The 20,986-nt window shown below is 34.7% G+C and overlaps 1 protein-coding gene across 1 annotated transcript in view; it reads left to right on the top strand.

Moving 5' to 3' along the window:
• The window catches only part of GSTCD (glutathione S-transferase C-terminal domain containing), a 128,788-nt gene that overhangs the window by 18,883 nt on the left and 88,919 nt on the right, over positions 1-20,986 (top strand). Inside the window, exon 5 of the mRNA XM_024754040.1 lies at positions 995-1,088. Within this exon, the coding sequence (XP_024609808.1) occupies positions 995-1,088 (94 nt within the window). The remainder of the gene's footprint in view (positions 1-994; positions 1,089-20,986) is intronic.

Consider the following 20,986-nt stretch of genomic DNA (forward strand, 5'->3'; position numbering starts at 1 on the left):
TATGGCTAGACTAAGGGAGATAGGAGAGAGGTAGATGATGTCAGAGAGATGTGTTTATCTTTCTGGGGGAGGTAAGTACTCTAGACCTCTATACTTGTAGCTATAGCTCTACGCCAACAAAAGAACTTTGTACTATTTCCTTTGGCACTGAAATTCAGCTAGTTTTCATAATGGAAAGTAATCTCACGAACTAACCGATACAAAGGGGTTAATGATAGCTTCTCAGGGATTTTTCTTTTGAATAGGATATTCCTGCAGATAAAAAAAAAATCTAGAACCATGGATATCTATCCTGTAGGCTGTGGACACAGAATGTGATTGAAAAGTTTCTGGGAATCCACGTGTATGCCATGCCACTGTCTGTAGATCAAATAAATAAATGTATAACTTTTAACATGAGGAAGGAACCTGAGAATTGTTTTATATATGGAAGAGGGATGATCATTTTTTAAAATGGTGGGGAAAAAAATGTTGAGAACCATTTGGTTAAAACAAAGGGATCCTTTTCTAGAGACTTTGTAGATACTTGTAAAAGACTAGTATGGATGATATTTTGGGATGAGTGTTAAAGTAGGGACTTTTTGATTCTGTGAATATAGCTCCTAGGCTGTGGCAATTTTTGTATAATCCAAGACAGAACTTGATGGACATATGCAGAGTCAGTTTTGATTATGTGGATTGTTTTTGACAAAACTTTTATTCTCAGGTGACTTTTCTGTTTGACACGCAATATTTCTAAGTAGCTTATTACTTCTGTGTCACTTAAGGTAATAATTTAAATAAGAAATTTAATAACAATTTAATAGGAAAGTAACCATGCTGTTAAGAAACTCAACATATGTTTCTTATGTAACTAAATATTTTGAGGAATACTTGATGATTATTAAAATCTGTGTCCCTCCTTGCCAGTATAGAAAATAGAAATTTGGTCTTCTAGAACATAACAGGATTTTATTAATTTATTAATTTGGAAAGGGCCTATCTCCTTTTCTAGGAAAAAGGCATTGAAGTGATGTTTTCTCCCCACCCTTGCCCTACTTGGACCCTTGATTGGGATACTCTTCCTGCAGCAGTGAGCCCAAAGGAAGGTAAGGTTGTTTTTTTTTTAATAAATTTATTTATTTTATATTTGACTGCGTTGGGTCTTTGTTGCTGCGTGCGGGCTTTCTCTAGTTGTGGTGACCGGGGGCTCCTCTTCGTTGTGATGCACAGGCTTCTCATCGCGGTGGCTTCCCTTATTATGGAGCACGGGCTCTAGGCGCACGGGCTTCAGTAGTTGTGACTCACAGGCTCTAGAGCGCAGGCTCAGTAGTTGTGGTGCACGGGCTTAGTTGTTCCACCGCATGTGGGATCTTCCCGGACCAGGGCTCGAACCCGTGTCCCCTGCATTGGCAGGCGGATTCCTAACCACTGCGCCACCCGGGAAGCCCCTTTTTTTTAATCTTTAAATATTACTCATAATCTGGATACCCTCTTCAGATCCATCTTCTAGTTCTCTAGTTCTCTCTTTGTCTATATCTAATATTCTGATCATACTATCCACTGAGTTTTCATTTTATTTTTATTACAAAATTTTACAGATACACATTGCTCTGATTTAATATTTCTCATATTTTCCTACACTGCTTCATCTGTTCCTTTTTTTGTCTTTGCTGAAGTATTTTGAAGCCTATCCCAGACAACACGTCATACTATAGTACACACATCTAAAAAATATTGACATCTTAAATAATCACGTCATTATCACGCTTTATAAGAATCAGCAAAAATTCCTTCATCATCTGATAACCAGTTCATAATCATTTCCAATTGTTTAAAATATTGTTTGAAAAAATATTTGACAGTTAGATTTTTAGTTAAATAATATTTTTATTGCTAAAAACTATATTTGGTTTGTTTTGATAATAAATTTTTCCTTGTTCATGTTTCAGTTTCCTCTTTTTATAATTGTTTAACCATAGTGATTTTATATTATGTATTTTAACATAGTGATTTTATATTCTGTATTTATTATTTCTAATAGCTGATGTTCATAGAGGTCTAATTCTGCTGTTTGTTGTTTCTGTTGACTTCACTGCCAGTGTCTCATATCCCTATTAGTTCTGTAATTTTAGATTATAAATTGATTTTTTTGGTTATTTAAATCTTGGTATCTTGTGGGGCCTGGGATAGGAATGAATTCCCATGGAAAGGATTTATATTTGTTTATGCCAGACATCTTAAAGTATTTAACTTAAGGCACTAGATCTTAACATTATTTTTTCAGGTTGAGATTCCTTCAGCCTTTTCTGTCTGGAACTGAGGTTTAAACAGAAAAGTTAACTTTTTTCACCTTCCTTTGCTGTTGGGTAGAACTCTTTTTTTTTTTAATGCATTTTTTCATAATGAATATAGCTTTTCAAGGTTTCTGCTTTCATATAGTGATATTAGTTTCAACTCTCCACCATGCTAGGGATCAAGGACTAGCCTATCTTCTTTGTCTTGCTGTTAAAGCCTAGATCTCTGTTGTCAGCAAATACCCTTCAGGGAGCTATAGTGTCAGTTCAAGATTATTACACTACTTTTTAGTTCCTTTCCCCCTTTTTAAGGCCCTATGGATTTTCCTTACTCTCAGAAGTCCAGTTAGACATGTAAAGGATGATTGTTGAATTTTAAATGCCATTTTAGGTATTTTTAGGTGAAGAATTTTTTTTAGCTCAATGTTCTATTTCTTTAACTGTTCATGTATTCTTTAGTTTTATACTAATCCAAATATGTTTTGATTTTTCAAATGCTCTTTGAAATCATTTGTCTTCCTTTTTCATATTCTTCTCTTCTATGATGCTTCCTGATATTGCCTGTATCTTACTAATCAATTCTGTTCTGTCAATCGAGGAAATACTTTAGTATTGTTCCAAAATGGAAGAAGATTATGTTGGATAGTTAAGAACTCTGTTGCAAAGATATTTGTATAAAAATGAAATCTATTTTTTGTCTTTTATTAAATATATGAAAAATAGTCACTAATGAATTTGTTAATGTTTTACTTTAAAATATTTTGACATTTTACAAAGCTTAAATGTTTGTTTTTATGTGCAATTAGATTTTCTATACTCTTCAGTTATAGTATAGATTCTGAACGGGTTAAACCTATAATTTACTAAATAAAAGTTATATTTTTATTAATATTTATATTAAAAATTAAAACAGCTTTTAAGTGCCACATGCTTTGCTTTGTCTATAATGTCTGCTATGAAGGCAAAATATTTTCACTTATTAATGTGAGGACTCAATTACATCTGCTAACAACTCAAAGTTGACATTAAGTATTCGTGTCTAGTCATTTTACTGGTTAGAAGTGCATATCTAATGGAGCTCATGGAATATATTACTCATTATATCCCTTTAGTTGGATCACCTTGTTTTCATAAATATTATGACAAAGATGGAGCTATAACAGCAAAGCTACATGGTGTACTCACATTTCATTTACTGTTTCCTAAACGTTTAGAGTCTTGTTAAACTAAGGTAGAATTGTGGCATTTTAGATTTTCTGTTTTCAGTTCTGGCAGTTTCAATATTGCATAGTCATAGGATCTTTGTGAAATGAAATTATTCACATAGAGGTGCAGAGGTCACTATGAATGTGTTCTCATGATTTGTGCTCTGGTACTGTCTTTTAGGAGAAATTGAATTGTAATAAGGTATTATTGGTACTTGGTTCATTTAGATGTTTCACAGGCTGCTTATACTGACTGTATTGAGTTACATCAAGATTGTGGTGCATATTGTAAGAATCAGCTTCTTTACCATCAAAGACTATATTATATTAATTCTCATGATGGAGTCTAATATATTTCATAAGCCTGTCTAGTCTCTTATCCTCTGCTCTCACCCATTTCTCTCCCTACATCTTATATAACATCCCCTGAACTTTTTGCTGTTCCTTATACAATCTATATTTACTGTCTCCCTGCCTTCACCATTATTTTTCCTCCAGCCTTACATAGTCTTCTTTCTTCTTCCCATTCCACTGAAATTATTATCATCTTTTAAGGATTAACTCAAATGCTGCTTCCTTCATTAAGCCTTCTTCATGGATTATGGAATCAGCCTGCCTGAGTTTGAAACTTGGGCTACTAGCTAGATAGGTAACCTATGGCCAGATTCTCTACTGAGAATGTCTGAATTCTCTGTTTTCTCAACTGACAATTCTCTGTACCTCAATGGCCTCATCTGTAGAATGGGGATAATAATACTACCTACCTCATGAGATTGTTAGTACATTCAATGAATTAATATATAAAACAGTACAGTGCCTAACTATAAATAGTAAATGTTAAATAATACTAATATAGTAGTCAGAGTAGTCAGTAGTAGTCAGTAGTCAATCATTTTCTCTCAACATTCCCTTAGTACTTTCTTATACTTCATTTTGATACTTATAGAATACTTCTGTTATACTAGTTTACATGCATGTTTTCCTTCTCCAATAAACTGTGAGCTCTTTAAATATAGGACTCCTGTGGATAGGTCCTCAATAATTTTTTATTAAATTGAATTGGATTGAGACTATAGATCCTTTTTTTAACTTCCCAAGTTTCTAATTAAACCATGCAACGTTTTTGTCTCATATAGATTTAAAAGGCTAAAATAATTGGGATTATTTAGTTTTAAGAAAACAGAACTGAATATTTAATTTACATTATCATTCTTATAGTTGTCATTGTTAATATTATTATCATTACATATCTTTAAATGGACTTTTTAGGAGTAAGTTGCAGACATCATGACTCTTCACTTCTAAATACTTAACTGTCTCCTTTAAGAACAAGAACATTTTCTTATATAGCCATAGTACAATGATCAAAATAGGATATTTAATTCAGTACATACTATTGTCTACTATTCAGTTCAGTAGATTGTAGTACATTTAGTTGTCATGTCTCTTTAATTTCCTTTAATGTGAAACAGTTTCTCAGCCTTTCTTTGTCTTTCATACCATGGACTTTTTTGAAGAGTTCAGGCCAGTTTTTTGTAGAATATTTCTCAATATGGATTTGTCTGATGTTTTCCTCATGATTAGATTAAAGTTACACATTTTGGGCAGGAACAACACAGAAATGATGTTGTGTCCTTCTCGGTGCCTCATTATCAGGAGGCATATTATGTCTGTTTGGGCCCAGTGATGTTAACTTTAATCATTTGTTTAAGGTGGGGTCTGCCAGGTGTCTCTACTCTAATGTTACTATTTTGCTCTACTGAATTAATAAGTAGTTCATGGGGAGATATTCCAGACTACATAATAACTTGTTTCTTTTCAAACTTTCACTCACCGATTTATATTCGTTTGATGCTTTCTTGCCTGTGATAGTTGCAAAATAGTGATTTTTCAACTCCATCATATTTTATATTTATTAGTTGCCACTCTACTGTAAGAAAGTCGTCTTTCTCTCTTTTTTGTCTTTCTTCCCTTTCTTTCCTTCTTTCTTTCTTTCTTTTCTTTTCTTTCCTTCTTTTGATTCATGAATTTTTGTTTTATTAAATAAGTTATAATATATCACTGTCATTATTTATTTCAGTGCTCAAGTTGTCCCAGGTTGTAGGTGCCTTCAAGCTGGCTCCTGATCCTTTGGAAATGCCCCAATCATTCTATGATCATGTCCCTAATTTCTGGCATAACAAAATAATTACAGGCTCATTTTGTCATTTCCCTGCCCCAGCCATAGAATCAACTGTTTCTCCAAGGATCCCTTGTTTCTTTTAGTAGAGAATAGTATTTAGAAACTACGATTTGGGCACTAGGTATGCTCATTGCTAATAGTATTGCTTCTAGGTTCTTTCGGTAGAGAGATGTATATATAGACAGATTCATTAGGAAATAGCTGTATGTATACATACATCTACATACACACACATACATAATCATACATATCAATATCTACTATATCTATATATCTGTGTCTATTATCTACATATATTGAAAATCATGAGTTTATGCAGATACCTCTAATTCCAATCCAATACCACAAGATTCTTCCTAGTTTTTCTGAATTCAGTATCTGCATCTACATTTTCCAACAGTAAAAATTAAAGCACCAAACATCACCTATGTATTTGCTCATTTGTTCAGTCCTAGAATATATGGACAGTAATTTGAGTTGCTTTACCCATATCTCTGTGAAAAATACACCTACTAAGTTGAGTTCCAATTTGTTTGCAGTTATTTTCATCTTTGAATTTAGGGTATATGGTCACAGTTCTTACGTAGGTAACTGTAATCAGATGGTTCTATGGAAGATGAACTATGAAAAGTGAAAAATGAAATGTTTAAGTTAGTATTAGTCATGTCCCCTGATAGAAAATCTTCAACCAACATTTCCCTGCACTGAGAAGATCCAGGCAATTGCGTGTTCTCTACTACCTGTTGTCCTCACATACCTGTGATTTCTTACTCTAATGAACTAGGATAAATACTGTGAACCTGAAGACTCATTTTATTAAGTCCAGAGACACCTTTTGTTCTTGACCTTTGAATTTTTGCCCTCTGAGTATGAAAGAAAGAATGGATATAGTCTTTTGCCTTAAGACCTAGAATAGAGCTGCTCTAAGTCACACTCCATCGATATTTCCCTACGGCCTTTCTGTTCTCCAGTAGTTTTTACGTGGCTGGTTCCTGTATTAGGAGTGGCTCCTAGTCCCTAATAACCACATCAATCACATAGAAAGGAGGAGAGTCAGAAGCATAACCTTATAGAAGAGAAAGGCAATAAGAAGATAGTTGCTTAGGTGTTGTTCCAGTTATAACCTCTTCTTTTTTGTTTTTTAACATCTTTATTGGAGTATAATTGCCTTACAATGTGTTAGTTTCCGCTGTATCACAAAGTGAATCAGTTATACATATACGTATGTCCCCATATCCCCTCCCTCTTGCGTCTCCCTCCCACCCTCCCTATCCCACCCCTTCTAGGTGGTCACAAAGCACCGAGCTGAACCCCTGTGCTATGCAGCTGCTTCCCACTACCTATCTGTTTTACATTTCATATTGAGCTGCATAAGCTGCTTGTAAATTTTGGAGATTAATCCTTTGTCAGTTCCTTTATTTGCAAATATTTTCTCGCATTCTGAGGGTTGTCGTTTCATCTTGTTTATGGTTCCCTTTGCTGTGCAAAAGCTTTTAAGTTTCATTAGGTCCCATTTGTTTATTTTTGTTTTTATTTCCATTTCCCTAGGAGATTTAACTTACTGTTTGGAGTCCCTTTTTTCACAGGCTGCACATTCATAGTTCCCGTTGTTTTTGGTGTCTGTCCCCAGGGCGTAAATTTGGTTCAGTGGGTTGTGTAGGCTTCCTGGTGGAGGGGACTGGTGCCTGTGTTTTGGTGGGTGGGGCTGGATCTTGTCTTTCTGGTGGGCAGGACCACATCCCGTAGTGTGTTTTGGGGTGTCTGCGACCTTAGTATGATTTTAGGCAGCCTCTCTGCTAATGGGTGGGGTTGTGTTACTGTCTTGCTAGTTGTTTGGCATGGGGCATCCAGCACTGGAGCTTGGTGGCCATTGGCTGGGGCTGGGTCTTAACATTGAGATGGAGATCTCTGGGAGAGCTCTTGCTGATTGATATTAAGTGGGGCCAGGAGGTCTCTGGTGGTCCAGTGTCCTGAACTCGGCTCTCCCACCTCGGAGCCTCAGGCCTGAAACCAGGCTGGAGCACCAAGGCCCTGTCAGCCACATGGCTCTGGATCACTGTGATGATAGAGGTGCTCAGCACCCTGTACCTTGGAGGATGCTCCGCCCCCTCAATCTCTTTTATTCTTATATTCAGAGTTGCACTGTCTTCGAAATATGGCCCCCTTAGGTATACATAAGGCCTTGGTTTTGCTTTTGAGCTACATGAGAGCACTAACTCCTAGGGATACTGATATAAGGGTGGTATCTAAAAACTTTAAACATAACCACTCATTCACCCTTACCCCCTGCCCCCGAGTTTAGAGTATATACTTATCAGCTGAGATAAAAGAAAAATTTAACGGCAGAGTTTTACTAGAAGGAGGTAGTAAGATCTCACCTTTCAAGAGGGTTTTAAACCTAGTAGATTTCATTTGCTTGGGACAGGTATGTATGAATTCTTAGAACAAGAATTACAAACTGCTATATTTTAGTTCCTGTTATGTAAGTCACTGATTGAATTTATGGTTCTAAAGGAATGTATCATTTTTCAATCCTAGTGGCAGATTATTCAATTAGTAGTGAGATGTTCCTTTTTATCAACCTTTATATATAGCACTTATAGATGACTGAGGTTTTTAAATTTAAAAGCTTATCCTAATGAGGATCATTTATGTAAATACTCATTTTTTCCCCCCATTTGTTTGCCATAGAGTATTTGGGGTGTAAAAGAATGATTGATCCTTGACGTTAGGAAAAAATATAAAATAAGACAGTGATACATGATATAACTAGTAAAAGATGGCCTCAGTGCAAAGTCTCTGCCCTCCCCTGACCTCTTTGTTATATGCTTCTATAAACCAACAGGGTCACCCTTTATTTTTCCAGCAGAAGTGATGGAAGGGAAGGGTGTGGTCAAGGTCTTTGGAGAGAGTTATATCCAATGTGGAGAATGGAAGGACTAAACAGAGCCTTTTCCTCTATCAGTGATTCTTAACAACGTTCTTACCAATGCTAAAGGATATGGTAAATAGCATTATTTATTGCTGTTTGTGCCAGAAGACCAGGGATGCTAAAAGTTCACCATAATGAAGAATTGTCTCATCTGTAATATAAGCATTGCCCTCCTTTGGGGAAAATAAAACATAAAAGTTTGTTTTAGGGTCTCTAGTCAGGGTATAAGAATGCTACATTGTCCTAAACCATTGCTTTTCAAACTAGGACATCCATTGGAATCATTTGGATGGCTTGTTAAAACAGATCGATGGGCCCTACCCCAGAGTCTGAGAACAGGCCCTAGAATTTTCATTTCTAAAAAGTATCAACTAATGCTGCTTCTGCTGCTTTGGGGACCACAGGGTGTGAAGTTTCACTCCAGGTAACTGGTATAGTGCATGCATGGGCTGCTTTGATTGCCACCAAAGTAAGATGAACAAGACCAAAGTTTTCTAATTTTTTTTTTTTTTACAACCTAAAGAATTATTTTTTGGCCCTTAGCATGGAGTACATCAAATATAAGCATTTGTGCATACCTCTGGACCATCTAGTAACTATGAAAACTTCTACTTTAAGCCCAATATGCTAGCAAATATAAGTGGAAGTAGAAGTATCTTGATAATGTAAATAAAAGTAACTGTCTCTTTCAAGAAATTTTTTTTCCTGAAATACTTGTCCTAGATTCTTACGATGAGACTCAAAATTAGCATATTTGTTTTCCTACTTTAAAAAAATTATTCTCCAGTGAGACAATGTAAGGATATAGTCTCCAACACTTTATTTATATTGAATAACTTTAGACTATAAGGCTATTACATTTTGAACTTTTTGGCACTTAAAATACTAAAAGCACACCAAGAGAATGAGATCAAAGGTTTTTGGGGGTTTTTTTCTCCCCACTTTTCTGGAGAAGAAATTCTCTAACATAAATGTTTTTCATTTCTCTAAGTTATACTTAGCTGTGAAATTCAAAACCTGACCATATTTGACTCAGAACTCTACAAATTTGTAACTGTTTTCTCTCCTTTCAAGAGTGAGGTTCTCAACAAGAATTTTGGTGCTTTACCAAAAGTAATACAATCTTGTATTTAAACTGCATTTTAATCTGAAGCTAAAAGCCTCTAAAACATAGTATGTATAAATATAGACAGAATTTATGTTAAATGTTTTAAAATATAACAAAGTTGCAAAGAACAAGTTTGCTATTTGCTTAGTGGTGCTCTTTTGATTTAGTGCCAAACACGAATACATATAGATGTAGAGACTGAGATAGAGAGATATATCACATATGTATTATATATTATGTATACAAATGATATAAAGCAGACCATGTGTTAAATTCACCTCCTTTTCTAGTAGAAAGTTAGAGTCAGCTAAAGTAATAGTAGAAGGAATTGAAACTGGCAGAGAGATGTTACTAGGCAAATTCTTCCAATTATAGCATTAGACATTCCTTATATAAAAATGGTGGTCTTTTATAAACTACTAATTAATTGTACTTGGTAATCAAGAGAGGTTATACTGATGGTAGGAATTTTTTTATGTAAGTTTGAATGAGTAACCATTAGGTGAATATTTTAATTAAAAAGAATTAATGTACTGTGTTGTAATCTTTATTTGAAAGGAAGGTAATATGAAGAGGTAGAGAACTAGTGGAAAGTTATCTTTATTTTTTCAGTGTTACTTTCTTCATGTGGAATTTTAAAAGGTTTAAAGTTTCTTCATGTGAAATGTTAAAAGTTTAAATAAGAAAAAGAGAACTATGTAAAATACACACTTTTGTTATGTAGTTGACCTTTGAAAAACGCAAGGGTAGGGGTGCCAATCCTTCCTGCAGTTGAAAATCCCTGTATAACTTTTAGTCAGCCCTTGGTATACAAGGGTCCTCTCATATTTGCGGTTTTGCATCCACAGATTCAAGTAACTGTGGATTCAGTTAATACTATTGTATTACTGTGAAAAAAAATCCACCTATAAGTGGGGCTGTGCAGTTCAAATCACAGGTCAACTGTAAATGTGTAATAATAATTCATTGATTTTTGTTTATTTAAGCCTTTTTAATTTAAACCTTTAAAAAATGATATACCTGTTAAAATTTCACATGAAGTAACACTTTAAATAATTTAATCAAATTCTCCTCAAATTTATCTATAGGTTCAATGTAACTTTTATCAAAATCCCAAGATTTCTAGTAGATATAGACAAGCTTATTCTAAGTTTTATATGGAAAAAAAGAATTTAGAAAAAAAAATGGTAGAGAGAATCATTCTATTCAATGTTAAGACTTCCTGTACAGCTATGGTAATTGGAGAGGTAGACATCATATAGATCAATAGAACAGAATAGAGAACCTTAAAAAAGGCATAAAAGCAACTCAGTTGTAAGAAGGACAGTCTCTTCAGCAAATGTTGCCGGATCAATTGGACATCCATAGGCAAAGAAAATGAATATCAAAATGCATCCCTTATGTAAAAGTTAACTCAAAAAGGATCATAAATTTAAATGTAAAATTTTAAACTATAAAACTTTAGAAGAAAATGTGGAAAAATATAAAAAAACTTTGGGAACTGGGAGTAGAAACAGAATTCTTATACATGACACCAAAAGCACAATCCATAAAAAAATTTTGATAGGTTGGACTTCATCAAAATTTAAAATGTTTGCCAAAGATTCTGTTATGAGGATGATAAAACAAGCTAAAGACTAGAAGAAAATATTTGCAAACCAGAAATACATGCAAATCTGACACAGAATTTGAATCTGGAATGTACAAAGAACTCTCAAAACTCAGCTGTAAAAAACAAACAAACAAGGAATCCAATTAGAAAATGAGCAAAAGACATGAACAGACATTTTATCAAAGAGGGTATATAGTTGGCACTATGCACATGAAAAAATTTCTGCTTCTTAGCCATCAGGGAAATGTAAATTAAAACTACAGTGAGATATAATTACACACCTATCAGAATGGCTAAAATTAAAAAAGTAACAAGAGCAAATGTTGACAAGGATGTGGAGAAACTGAATCACTCATACCTTGCTGGTAAGAATGTAAAATGGTGCAACCACTTTGGAAAATAGTTTGGTACTTTCTTACAAAACTACAGATACAATTACCACAAGACAGTTGCACTGCTGAGCATTTATCCCAGAGAAATGAAAACTTATATTCGTTCAGAAACCTGCACCTGAATGTTCATAGCAACTTTATTCATCATAACCTCAGACTGGAAATAACCCTAATGTCCTTCAATGGGTACATGATTAAACAAATTCTGGTGTGTCCTTGCTATAGAATCCTACTCAGCAATAAAAAGGAATGGCTTAGTCATACTTGTAACAACTTGGATGGATCTCAAAGACATTATGATTAATGAAAAAAAGCCCATCTCGAAAAGTTACCTGTACTATATGATTGCATTTATTTAACATTCTCAAAATGATAAAACTAGGGAGGTGGAGACAGATTAATGGTTGGCAGGCAACAGGAATGGCCGTGGAGGGGTGCTACTGTCAAGGGAGTTCCATTGTGGTGATGAGGTGGTTATGTGAACCTATACATGGGATCAAATTGCATAAAACTGTACATATGCTCACAAATAAAGGCATGTGGTGAAAACTGAGCAAGGCCTGTGGTTAACAGTATTGTACTAAAAATAATTTCTCAGCTTTGGTATTGTACTGTAATTATATAAGATGTCACCATTGGGGAAGCTGGATGAAGGGTTCACAGGATTCTATGTAATATTTTTGCAACTTCCTGTGAGCCTATAATTATTTCAAAATAAAAAGTTAAAAATAGAATTTAAGTAGAAATTGGAAAAGATCAAGAAAATAAAGAATACTGAAATTATTTCTCAGCTCATCTTTTTCAAAAATATCAGAAAACTTCTAGAGACTATTTATAAATCAAATGATAGTTTGATACAAGTCAAGAACTAAAAAATGAATAACAATGCAATGCTAATATACACAGTTAAACCTTGACTTTAACTTTGACAGACAGTCCATTTCACAGGTTGCTATTCTCAAGCTCCTAGAGAAATGGAGAGAGTCAAGCATAACATAATTTGAGTCTTTTTATATCAACATTGCTTCAGAATATTAATTGGTATGACCTAGGAATAGCCCTAGTATAAATCCTGGCTGATAGTTTGCACTAGGGCTCCTGGCTGCCACCAGAAAACTTCAGGGTTCCTTGAAGCTGTCATGGTGTTACATATGTTATGGTGATAGAGAGGGATGTTATGTTCATGAGGAGAAGTAGAGAAAGGTCTTTCATACTGAAAGTTTAGTCGTGTCCAATTTCAATTATACATTTGTATTTCAAAGTACTGAAACGTAGGACTGAGTGTTTTGTTTTGGCTGTCAAAATGGTTGAGTGATTAAGTTTATTTTGAACTTTAAATCAGCTCAGGTGTGGAAATGACCCAGGTGTATAATGTACTACTAACTAAATCATCTGGAGCCACTTTGCTGTAAACAAGGCCTGAAAAAGAGTAGCAAGATTAAATTCAAGTTTTATTACTTCCATGCTGCAACAAAAATAAGTGCAGGGCCAGTATCAACCAGAGAGGCAGAAATTCTTTAACTAGGGGAGCATTGGTAAAATGGGCTCACGGCTTTGGTACCTTATATCCACATAGCATTGGGCTCACTGGGTTTCTTATCTTTTTTTTTCCTTTTCTGTTTTTAAGCCATGAAACTGGGTTGTCTTTGTAGGAAAATACAATGCTTTTTTTTTGTTTAAGTGTACTTCGTCATGGCATGTGATTAAAGAAAAAGTTAAAAGTCTTTTTTTCTCCTGGAGTTAGATTTGTTGTAATTCCTCCCAGTATTATGTTATGCTTTGTTCTATCCTTTAGGATTAGACTTCAAGAACCCTATTTATAGACCATGTTTTTAAGTACTTTGCAAGCAGAGCCCATGATGACTGGTTACCAAGAAAGGTTTTAATGGCCAGTTTATCTAAGGTGGATTACATGGAATCTTCTAAGAGTGTTGCTTTTTAAAACAAAATAAATAAAAGTGTTTGATGTGAGGAAGTATCTATGTGAGTAAGCAATTATCTGAATTTAATTTAATTAGGTCATATGTAGAGTATGAAATTATTTGGCAACTTTTTTTCTGTGTACAAATGAACAAATTGAGAATTTATTGAACAATCAAGGAGATTTGGGTCTATTCCTAACTTCACTAAGTCATTTATTATAGCACTAGGCAAGTTTGAAAGTTACCATGGTTTGTTTTAGGAATATTATTAATTCACTGATAAGAAACCTCAAATTATCCATTTAGGTGAATATTGTTTATTAGTATGTTTCAGAGATCAAATGACTTCAGCAGATTGAAATAGGTTTATGTGAGTAATGAAGTACTTATTTCTGAAAACCAGTACTAGGCAAAGGTTCAGATCTCTTTAGTTTGTGTTGAAATGTAGTTGGAATGGGACCATTTTAATTCAACAAGACTTACCTGGTCGGTAGGTCTGGAGCACCCTTCTAGTCCTGCTATGTTTTTAGCAGCACCAAGTTCTCTTAGGGCTGGAGATGTGTACCCATTTTAAGATAAGACTTTTCCTAAGAATTTCATTCCATTTTTTTCTTTCAGAATTTTTCTGATGGGTACTTTAATAACAGGGTTTGATGTTTTATTTACTTATTTATTAAAAAAATTAATTTTTTTAACATCTTTATTGGAGTATAATTGATTTACAATCGTGTGTTAGTTTCTGCTTTATAACAAAGTGAATCAGCTATACATATACATATATGATCACATAACAAATATTTTATACTAGGGTAAACTCAATTTCTAGGACAATTCCTTATCTTAAAACAAATAATTTATTTTTTTGAATTTTTAAAAAATACTTCAATATAAGTGAGATCTTACAGTATTTGCCTTTCACTTATTTCATTTAGTTTAATGTCCTCTAAAACAAATTACTTTACATGACAGTTTTACTCTATATCTACTGCAATGAGAAAACAAAAGTATTAATATTTTTGTGGCAGTGTGCACATCTAACAAACTAGACATGCATGAAAAACTACAGGGTTTTTTGCAGGGGAGAGATTAGATAGGGCTAAGCCCTCCCTTTTTTTTTTTTTTTTTTCTAAAACAACTTTATTAACTAAATACTTTCATGCCCAGGGTACCTATTCATACTTAAATTTTTTCAGCAACAAGGAAAGGAAGGAAAACCAGGCTGTCAAAGGCAGTGTTAAACAAAATGACTTTCCAGTCACGCCTGTCTGCTTTCATCTAATCTAGATGGTTTACTGTCAAATCAGGTAATTGTTGGACTACTATGATCTAACCAAAAAGTGTTTTAAAATAATTTTATGAAAGAAGTGCTTTTGATAAGTTTCTTTCAGGTGACCTTAAATCTCTTTAATAAGCAATATTTACATTTATAGTTACTTTTCATCAGATTCTGACTTACGTTCTTGATCAAATTCTATAAAAAGTGATTGTATGAGTCAGATTCCAGAAGGAAAAGATGACACATTCAAATTGGGAATATTTGAGGGGGTTTATATGTAGAGACATTAATTATAAAGTTGTAGGCAGGACGTCTTAACTGTAAAGGGATAGGGCAGGAACTTGGCATTAGTAGCCACAGAGCTGTTTCTACCTCTAGGCCTGATTGGACACAAAGAGGAAAAAGAAAAGAGAAAGTCCATAGAGCAAGCTGCTTTGAGAGGGGCAGAAACCTTCAGGCAAGAGACAGAGGCAGGCAGCCTCAAGTGACTGAAGGGGTGAGAGGAGAGTAAAATTACCCTGCCCTCATTCTCCTTTATTATTACCATCTATCTGATCTCCTGCTGGGGCTTTTCCCTGACCAAACCCATCCAGATGCCAGAGGGCAAGGAAGCCTGTTGATGTATCCTATGCAGGTCACCACCAGGGCAGAGAGCTAGCTGAATTTGGAGGAGGCAAACCTAAGATACCTGGCAGAGTAATTATGGAATTCAGGGCTGAGAGAGACACTAGAGATCATCTAGAATGAGGAAATCTGAGGTTTGTGGAGAGGATAAGCAGCCTGCATTGTGTTACACACAACAGAGACGCATTGTCTGTCAGTCAGCTGTGCCCAGAACTGGAGCTCTACATTCATTATGCTTTGTAATTATGCCACAGTCACCTCTTACAGCATCTGTGCACATCTCATGTGGGAAGTTACACTGATTTGTACTGCTGTTAACAAAATTAATAAAATTTGAAAAATTTTAACCTGGTGGGTGGGATTTGCACTTATTAGAGGAAATGTTTTGGCATAGTACTTCATCCCATAAATCTTATATCAGCCCATACTATAATTGCCTGAAAATTACTTTCAATGACCATACTTGCTGTAGAAAATTGCTGTTTAATGTGACTTTTCTTAAATCCTAGAGTTGTGGAGGTAAGATAGGGAAAGGAATTAGAATAACCCTCTAGCTATTGGAATCTTTGCTTTAGAGGTTTAAAATTTGGGACTCATTTGATTAAAATTAAAAGCAGTCTATAAAACTCTTAATATATTAAGACTATATATTGTTTGCCTTTTTTATTTTAGAGAATATTGTTTGCCTTTTTTATTTTAGTTAGCAACATGTTTTTCTTAAAGCTGAGAAATTCCAGTTTTATGTTTTAGTTCTATTTTGTATACAGAAAACTGTAGCAGAAGTGGGCAGTTTCTATAGGTCCTTAAGAGGATGACAGTCTCAGGCTAAACACTAGCACTGAGTCTGCACTCTAGGAGTCAGCTAGCAATGGTAAGATCAGAAATCTGAGATTATTTTTTAAGTTGTTTGTGTTTATTTTTCCCATTGAAAAAAAATTTTTATTGGAGTATAGTTGATTTACAATGTTGTGTTAGTTTCAGGTGTACAGAAAAGTGAATCAGTTATACATACACATATATCCAATTTTTTTAGATTCTTTTCCCATACAGGCCATTACAGAGTATTGAGTAGAGTTCCCTGTGCTATACAGTTCTTATTATTCCCTGTGCAATATAGTTCTTATTATCTACTTTATATGTAGTAGTGTGTATATGTCAATCCCAATCTCCCAATTTAGCCCTCCCCCCACTTATACCCTGGTAACCATAAGTTTGTCTTCTACATTTGTGACTCTACTTCTGTTTTGTAAATAAGTTCATTTGTACCCTTCTTTTAGATTCCACATATAAGCAATATTATATATTTGTCTTTCTGTGTCTGACTTATTCACTCATTATGACAATCTGTAGGTCCATCCATGTTGCTGCAAATGGCATTATTTTGTTCTTAAACTATGTGTTATTTTATTAATTTTTTCTACCTCAAGTATTTAAAAAAGTCTTCTAAAATCCCAGCCTGTCTCCATTGTGTTAATGGGAGCCCAAGAAAGATCTTTCTATTATTATTTTTAGTTGAAAGAGAATAACATACCCTGAGAAGGCAGCATGAAGGTGGAGGTGGCAATTCAAGTGAAGCTCAATTGAAAGGTGAAGCTGAATGGGACAAAGGGAGGCTACTTGGTCCAGTTGTCTTACACCTGGAAGGTTAAATGTTAGTAGTTGGTTTTAGTTCAGTAAAGAAGGTGATTGATTACTTTCCCAGATACTGTCTCTCCCCCGAGACAGCTCCTTGAGAGAGAATCAGGTATTTGTGTTTGTAACTCGTGCCTGACTGAGAGACCAGTACAAAGAAGGCAGAGATTTAATGAATTCCTGAATGAAATAATGAATGAATCAAATGGGGGGAAATAGTATGAGAGGCAATTGGAGTTTAAAGTATAATACTGATTCTGACTACTGAGCATCCTCAGAAGAAGAAAATAAATTAAGAAATATCTCCTCGTTAAAATGGCCATACTACCCAAAGGAATCTATAGACTTAATGTGATCCCTGTCAAATTACCCATGACATTTTTCACAGAACTAAGACAAATAATCCTAAAATTTATATGGAACCACAAAAGACCCAGAATTGCCAAAGCAATCTGAGGAAAGAGAACAAAGCTGAAGGCATAACCCTCCCAGACTTCAGACAATACTACAAAGCTACAGTAATCAAAACAGCATGATACTGGCACAAAAACAGACATATAGATCAATGGAACAAAATAGCCCAGAAAAAAACCCCACACACTTACAGTCAATTAATCTTAGACAAAGGAGGAAACAATATACAATGGAGAAAAGACAGTCTCTTCAGCAAGTGGTGTTGGGAAAGCTGGACAGCGGCATGTAATCAATGAAGTTAGAACACTCCCTCACACCATACACAAAAATAAACTCAAAATGCATGAACATGTAAATATAAGACATGACACCACAAAATTCCTAAAGGGTAAAACAGGCAAAACAGTCTCTGACTTAAATCATAGCAATATTTTCTTAGCTCAGTCTCCTAAGGCAAAAGAAATAAAAGTAAAAATAAACAAATGGGACCTAATCAAACTTATAAGCTTTTGAACAACAATGGAAACCAAAAACAAAACAAAAAGACAACCCACAGAATGGGAGAAAATATTCGCAAACACACACACACACACACACACACACACACACACACACAATGGAATACTACTCAGCCATAAAAAAGAATGAAATACTATTTCCAGCAACATGGATGGACCTAGAGATTATCATACTAAGTGAAGTAAGTCAGACAGAAAAAGACAAATATCATATGATATCACTTATATGTGGAATCTAAAAGATAAGACAAATGAGCTTATTTACAAAACAGAAACAGATTCATAGAAAACAAACTTATGGTTACCAGAGGGGAAAGTGGAGGTGGGATAAATTAGGAGTAAGGGATTAACAGATACACACTACTATATATATTAAATAAACAAGGATTTACTGGATAGCACAGGGAACTATATTCAATATCTTGTAATAACCTATAATGGAAAAGAATCTGAAATATATATATGTATGTAACTGAATCACTTTGCTGTATACCTGAAACTAACACAATATTGTAAATGAACTATAATTCAATTAAAAAATTATATCCAAGTTCTGATTTTTTAAAATTTACTGAAAACAATATTTGCAAACATCTGGATGGACTCAGAACGAAAATGAACGTTTTTCTTTTCATTATTACAGTGAGACTCATGTTTTTTAATGGAATGGTCAATGAAGTGCAATACATTAATTCTTCGAAACCAGTGTTTTGAGATAACTCATTCTTATAATTGTGTCCCCAAAGAGCAGAGCATGATAGATTTTGTACATCCTTCTCAGTAGGACATCTCACTGAATCTCTGAAGCCTGTGTGTTCTCTACTTTCACAATATGAAGACCAGTCCAGAAAACTGCTGTGTAACCTAGTAGTTTGGTCAGTTAATAGCACAAGCATTTTGCTAAGATTTACAAAAAAGGATGAAAGAAAGAAAGAAAAGACACAGAGAGAAAGAAATAAAAAATAACAGAAACTTCATGTACAAAATACAGAGTTCTAGGTCAGTAAGGGCTTCCTCAAGAGATTAGAGCCACCTGATGTTGAACTTGGAGAGTCAGCTTCAGCAGCAGGATTTCCTATTTGGAAGCCCATAGGAGGAGATAGCTCCAGTAAATCTATATTGTTTTAGAATAGATATCTTCTAGAACTTTCTTTTTAAGGAAAACGGATTTAAAAGAGTTAATATTTTTCTTAATCCCCTGTTTACTGAGACTTTGATCTTACCAGCTAGGTTTTGCCAAACATATTATGTTTTAGGAACATAATTTCTGCAGTGAAAGGATTACTGAATTGGAAACACTGAAGCAGTAGCTGTTGTAAAAGGCCACAAAAAAAGAATGTTGATTTTTAGTTGGGAAAGATGTCAAGCAGTTCTTGAATTTGGCCTTGAAACAGAGTAAATTTTAGATTAAAAGAAAGAAGAATGTGAATTATTCTAGTGAGAGGGAAGAGCATTAACAACACTAGGGAAAATGGGTATGGAAAGGAAATTTCAGGTGAATGTCAGAAAACTAGTTTTATGATGTAATACCAACTAGGGATGATTGTTTAAGAGGAATCAGCTCATTGAGAGCCTTTAATGTCATACTTTATGGGTTTTTTTCCTCTCATAATAAAGGCCAGTTTTTGTGGGGGTTTTTTTGAGGGGGAAGTGGAATTGCTGTTGGTTTTTTTTTTAACTTCTTTATTGGAGTATAATTCCTTTACAATAGTGTGTTAGTTTCTGCTTTATAACAAAGTGAATCAGCTATATGTATACCTATATCCCCACATCTCCTCCCTCTTGCGTCTCCCTCCCACCCTCCCTATCCCACCCCTCTAAGTGGTCACAAAGCACCGAGCTGATCTCCCTGTGCTGCTTCTCACTAGCTATCAGTTTTACATTTGGTAGTGTATATATGTCCATGTCACTCTATCACTTCGTCCCAGCTTACCCTTGCCCCTCCCCGTGTCCTCAAGTCCATTCTTTACATCTGCATCTTTATTCCTGTCCACCCATAGGTTTTTCAGAAACATTTTTTTTCTTACATTCCATATATATGTGTTAGCATACGGTATTTGTTTTTCTCTTTCTGACTTACTTGACTCTGTATGACAGACTCTAGGTCCATCCACCTCACTACAAATAACTCACTTCCGTTTCTTTTTATGGCTGATTAATATTCCATTGTCTATGTGCCACATCTTCTTTATCCATTCATCTGTCAATGGACACTTAGGTTGCTTCCATGTCCTGGCTTTTGTAAATAGAGGTGCAATGATGAGCACTGTGGTACATGACTCTTTTTAAATTATGGTTTTCTCAGGGTATATGCCCAGTAGTAGGATTGCTGGGTCGTATGGTAGTTCTATTTTTAGTTTTTTAAGGAACCTCCATACTGTTCTCCATAGTGGCTATATCAATTTACATTCCCACCAACAGTGAAAGAAGGATCCCTTTTCTCCACACCCTCTCCAGCATTTATTGTTTGTAGATTTTTTGATGATGGCCATTCTGACTGGTGTGAGGTAATACCTCATTGTAGTTTTGATTTGCATTTCTCTAATGATTAGTGATGTTGAGCATCCTTTAACCTGTTTGTTGGCAATCTGTATATGTTCCTTGGAGAAATGTCTTCTTAGGCCGTCTGCCCAGTTTTGGATTGGGTTGTTTCTTTTTTTGATATGGAGCTGCATGAGCTGCTTATAAATTTTGGAGATTAATACTTTGTCAGTTGCTTCATTTGCAGATATTTTCTCCCATTCTGAGGGTTGTCTTTTCATCTTGTTTATGGTTTCCTTTGCTGTGTAAAAGCTTTTAACGGTCACTAGGTCCCATTTGTTTATTTTTGTTTCATTTCCATTTCTCTAGGAGGTGGGTCAAAAAGGACCTTGCTGTGATTTATGTCATAGAG

Source organism: Neophocaena asiaeorientalis, unplaced genomic scaffold (genome assembly GCF_003031525.2).
Source record: "Neophocaena asiaeorientalis asiaeorientalis breed wild unplaced genomic scaffold, Neophocaena_asiaeorientalis_V1.1 scaffold189, whole genome shotgun sequence".
Classification (NCBI taxonomy): domain Eukaryota; kingdom Metazoa; phylum Chordata; class Mammalia; order Artiodactyla; family Phocoenidae; genus Neophocaena; species Neophocaena asiaeorientalis.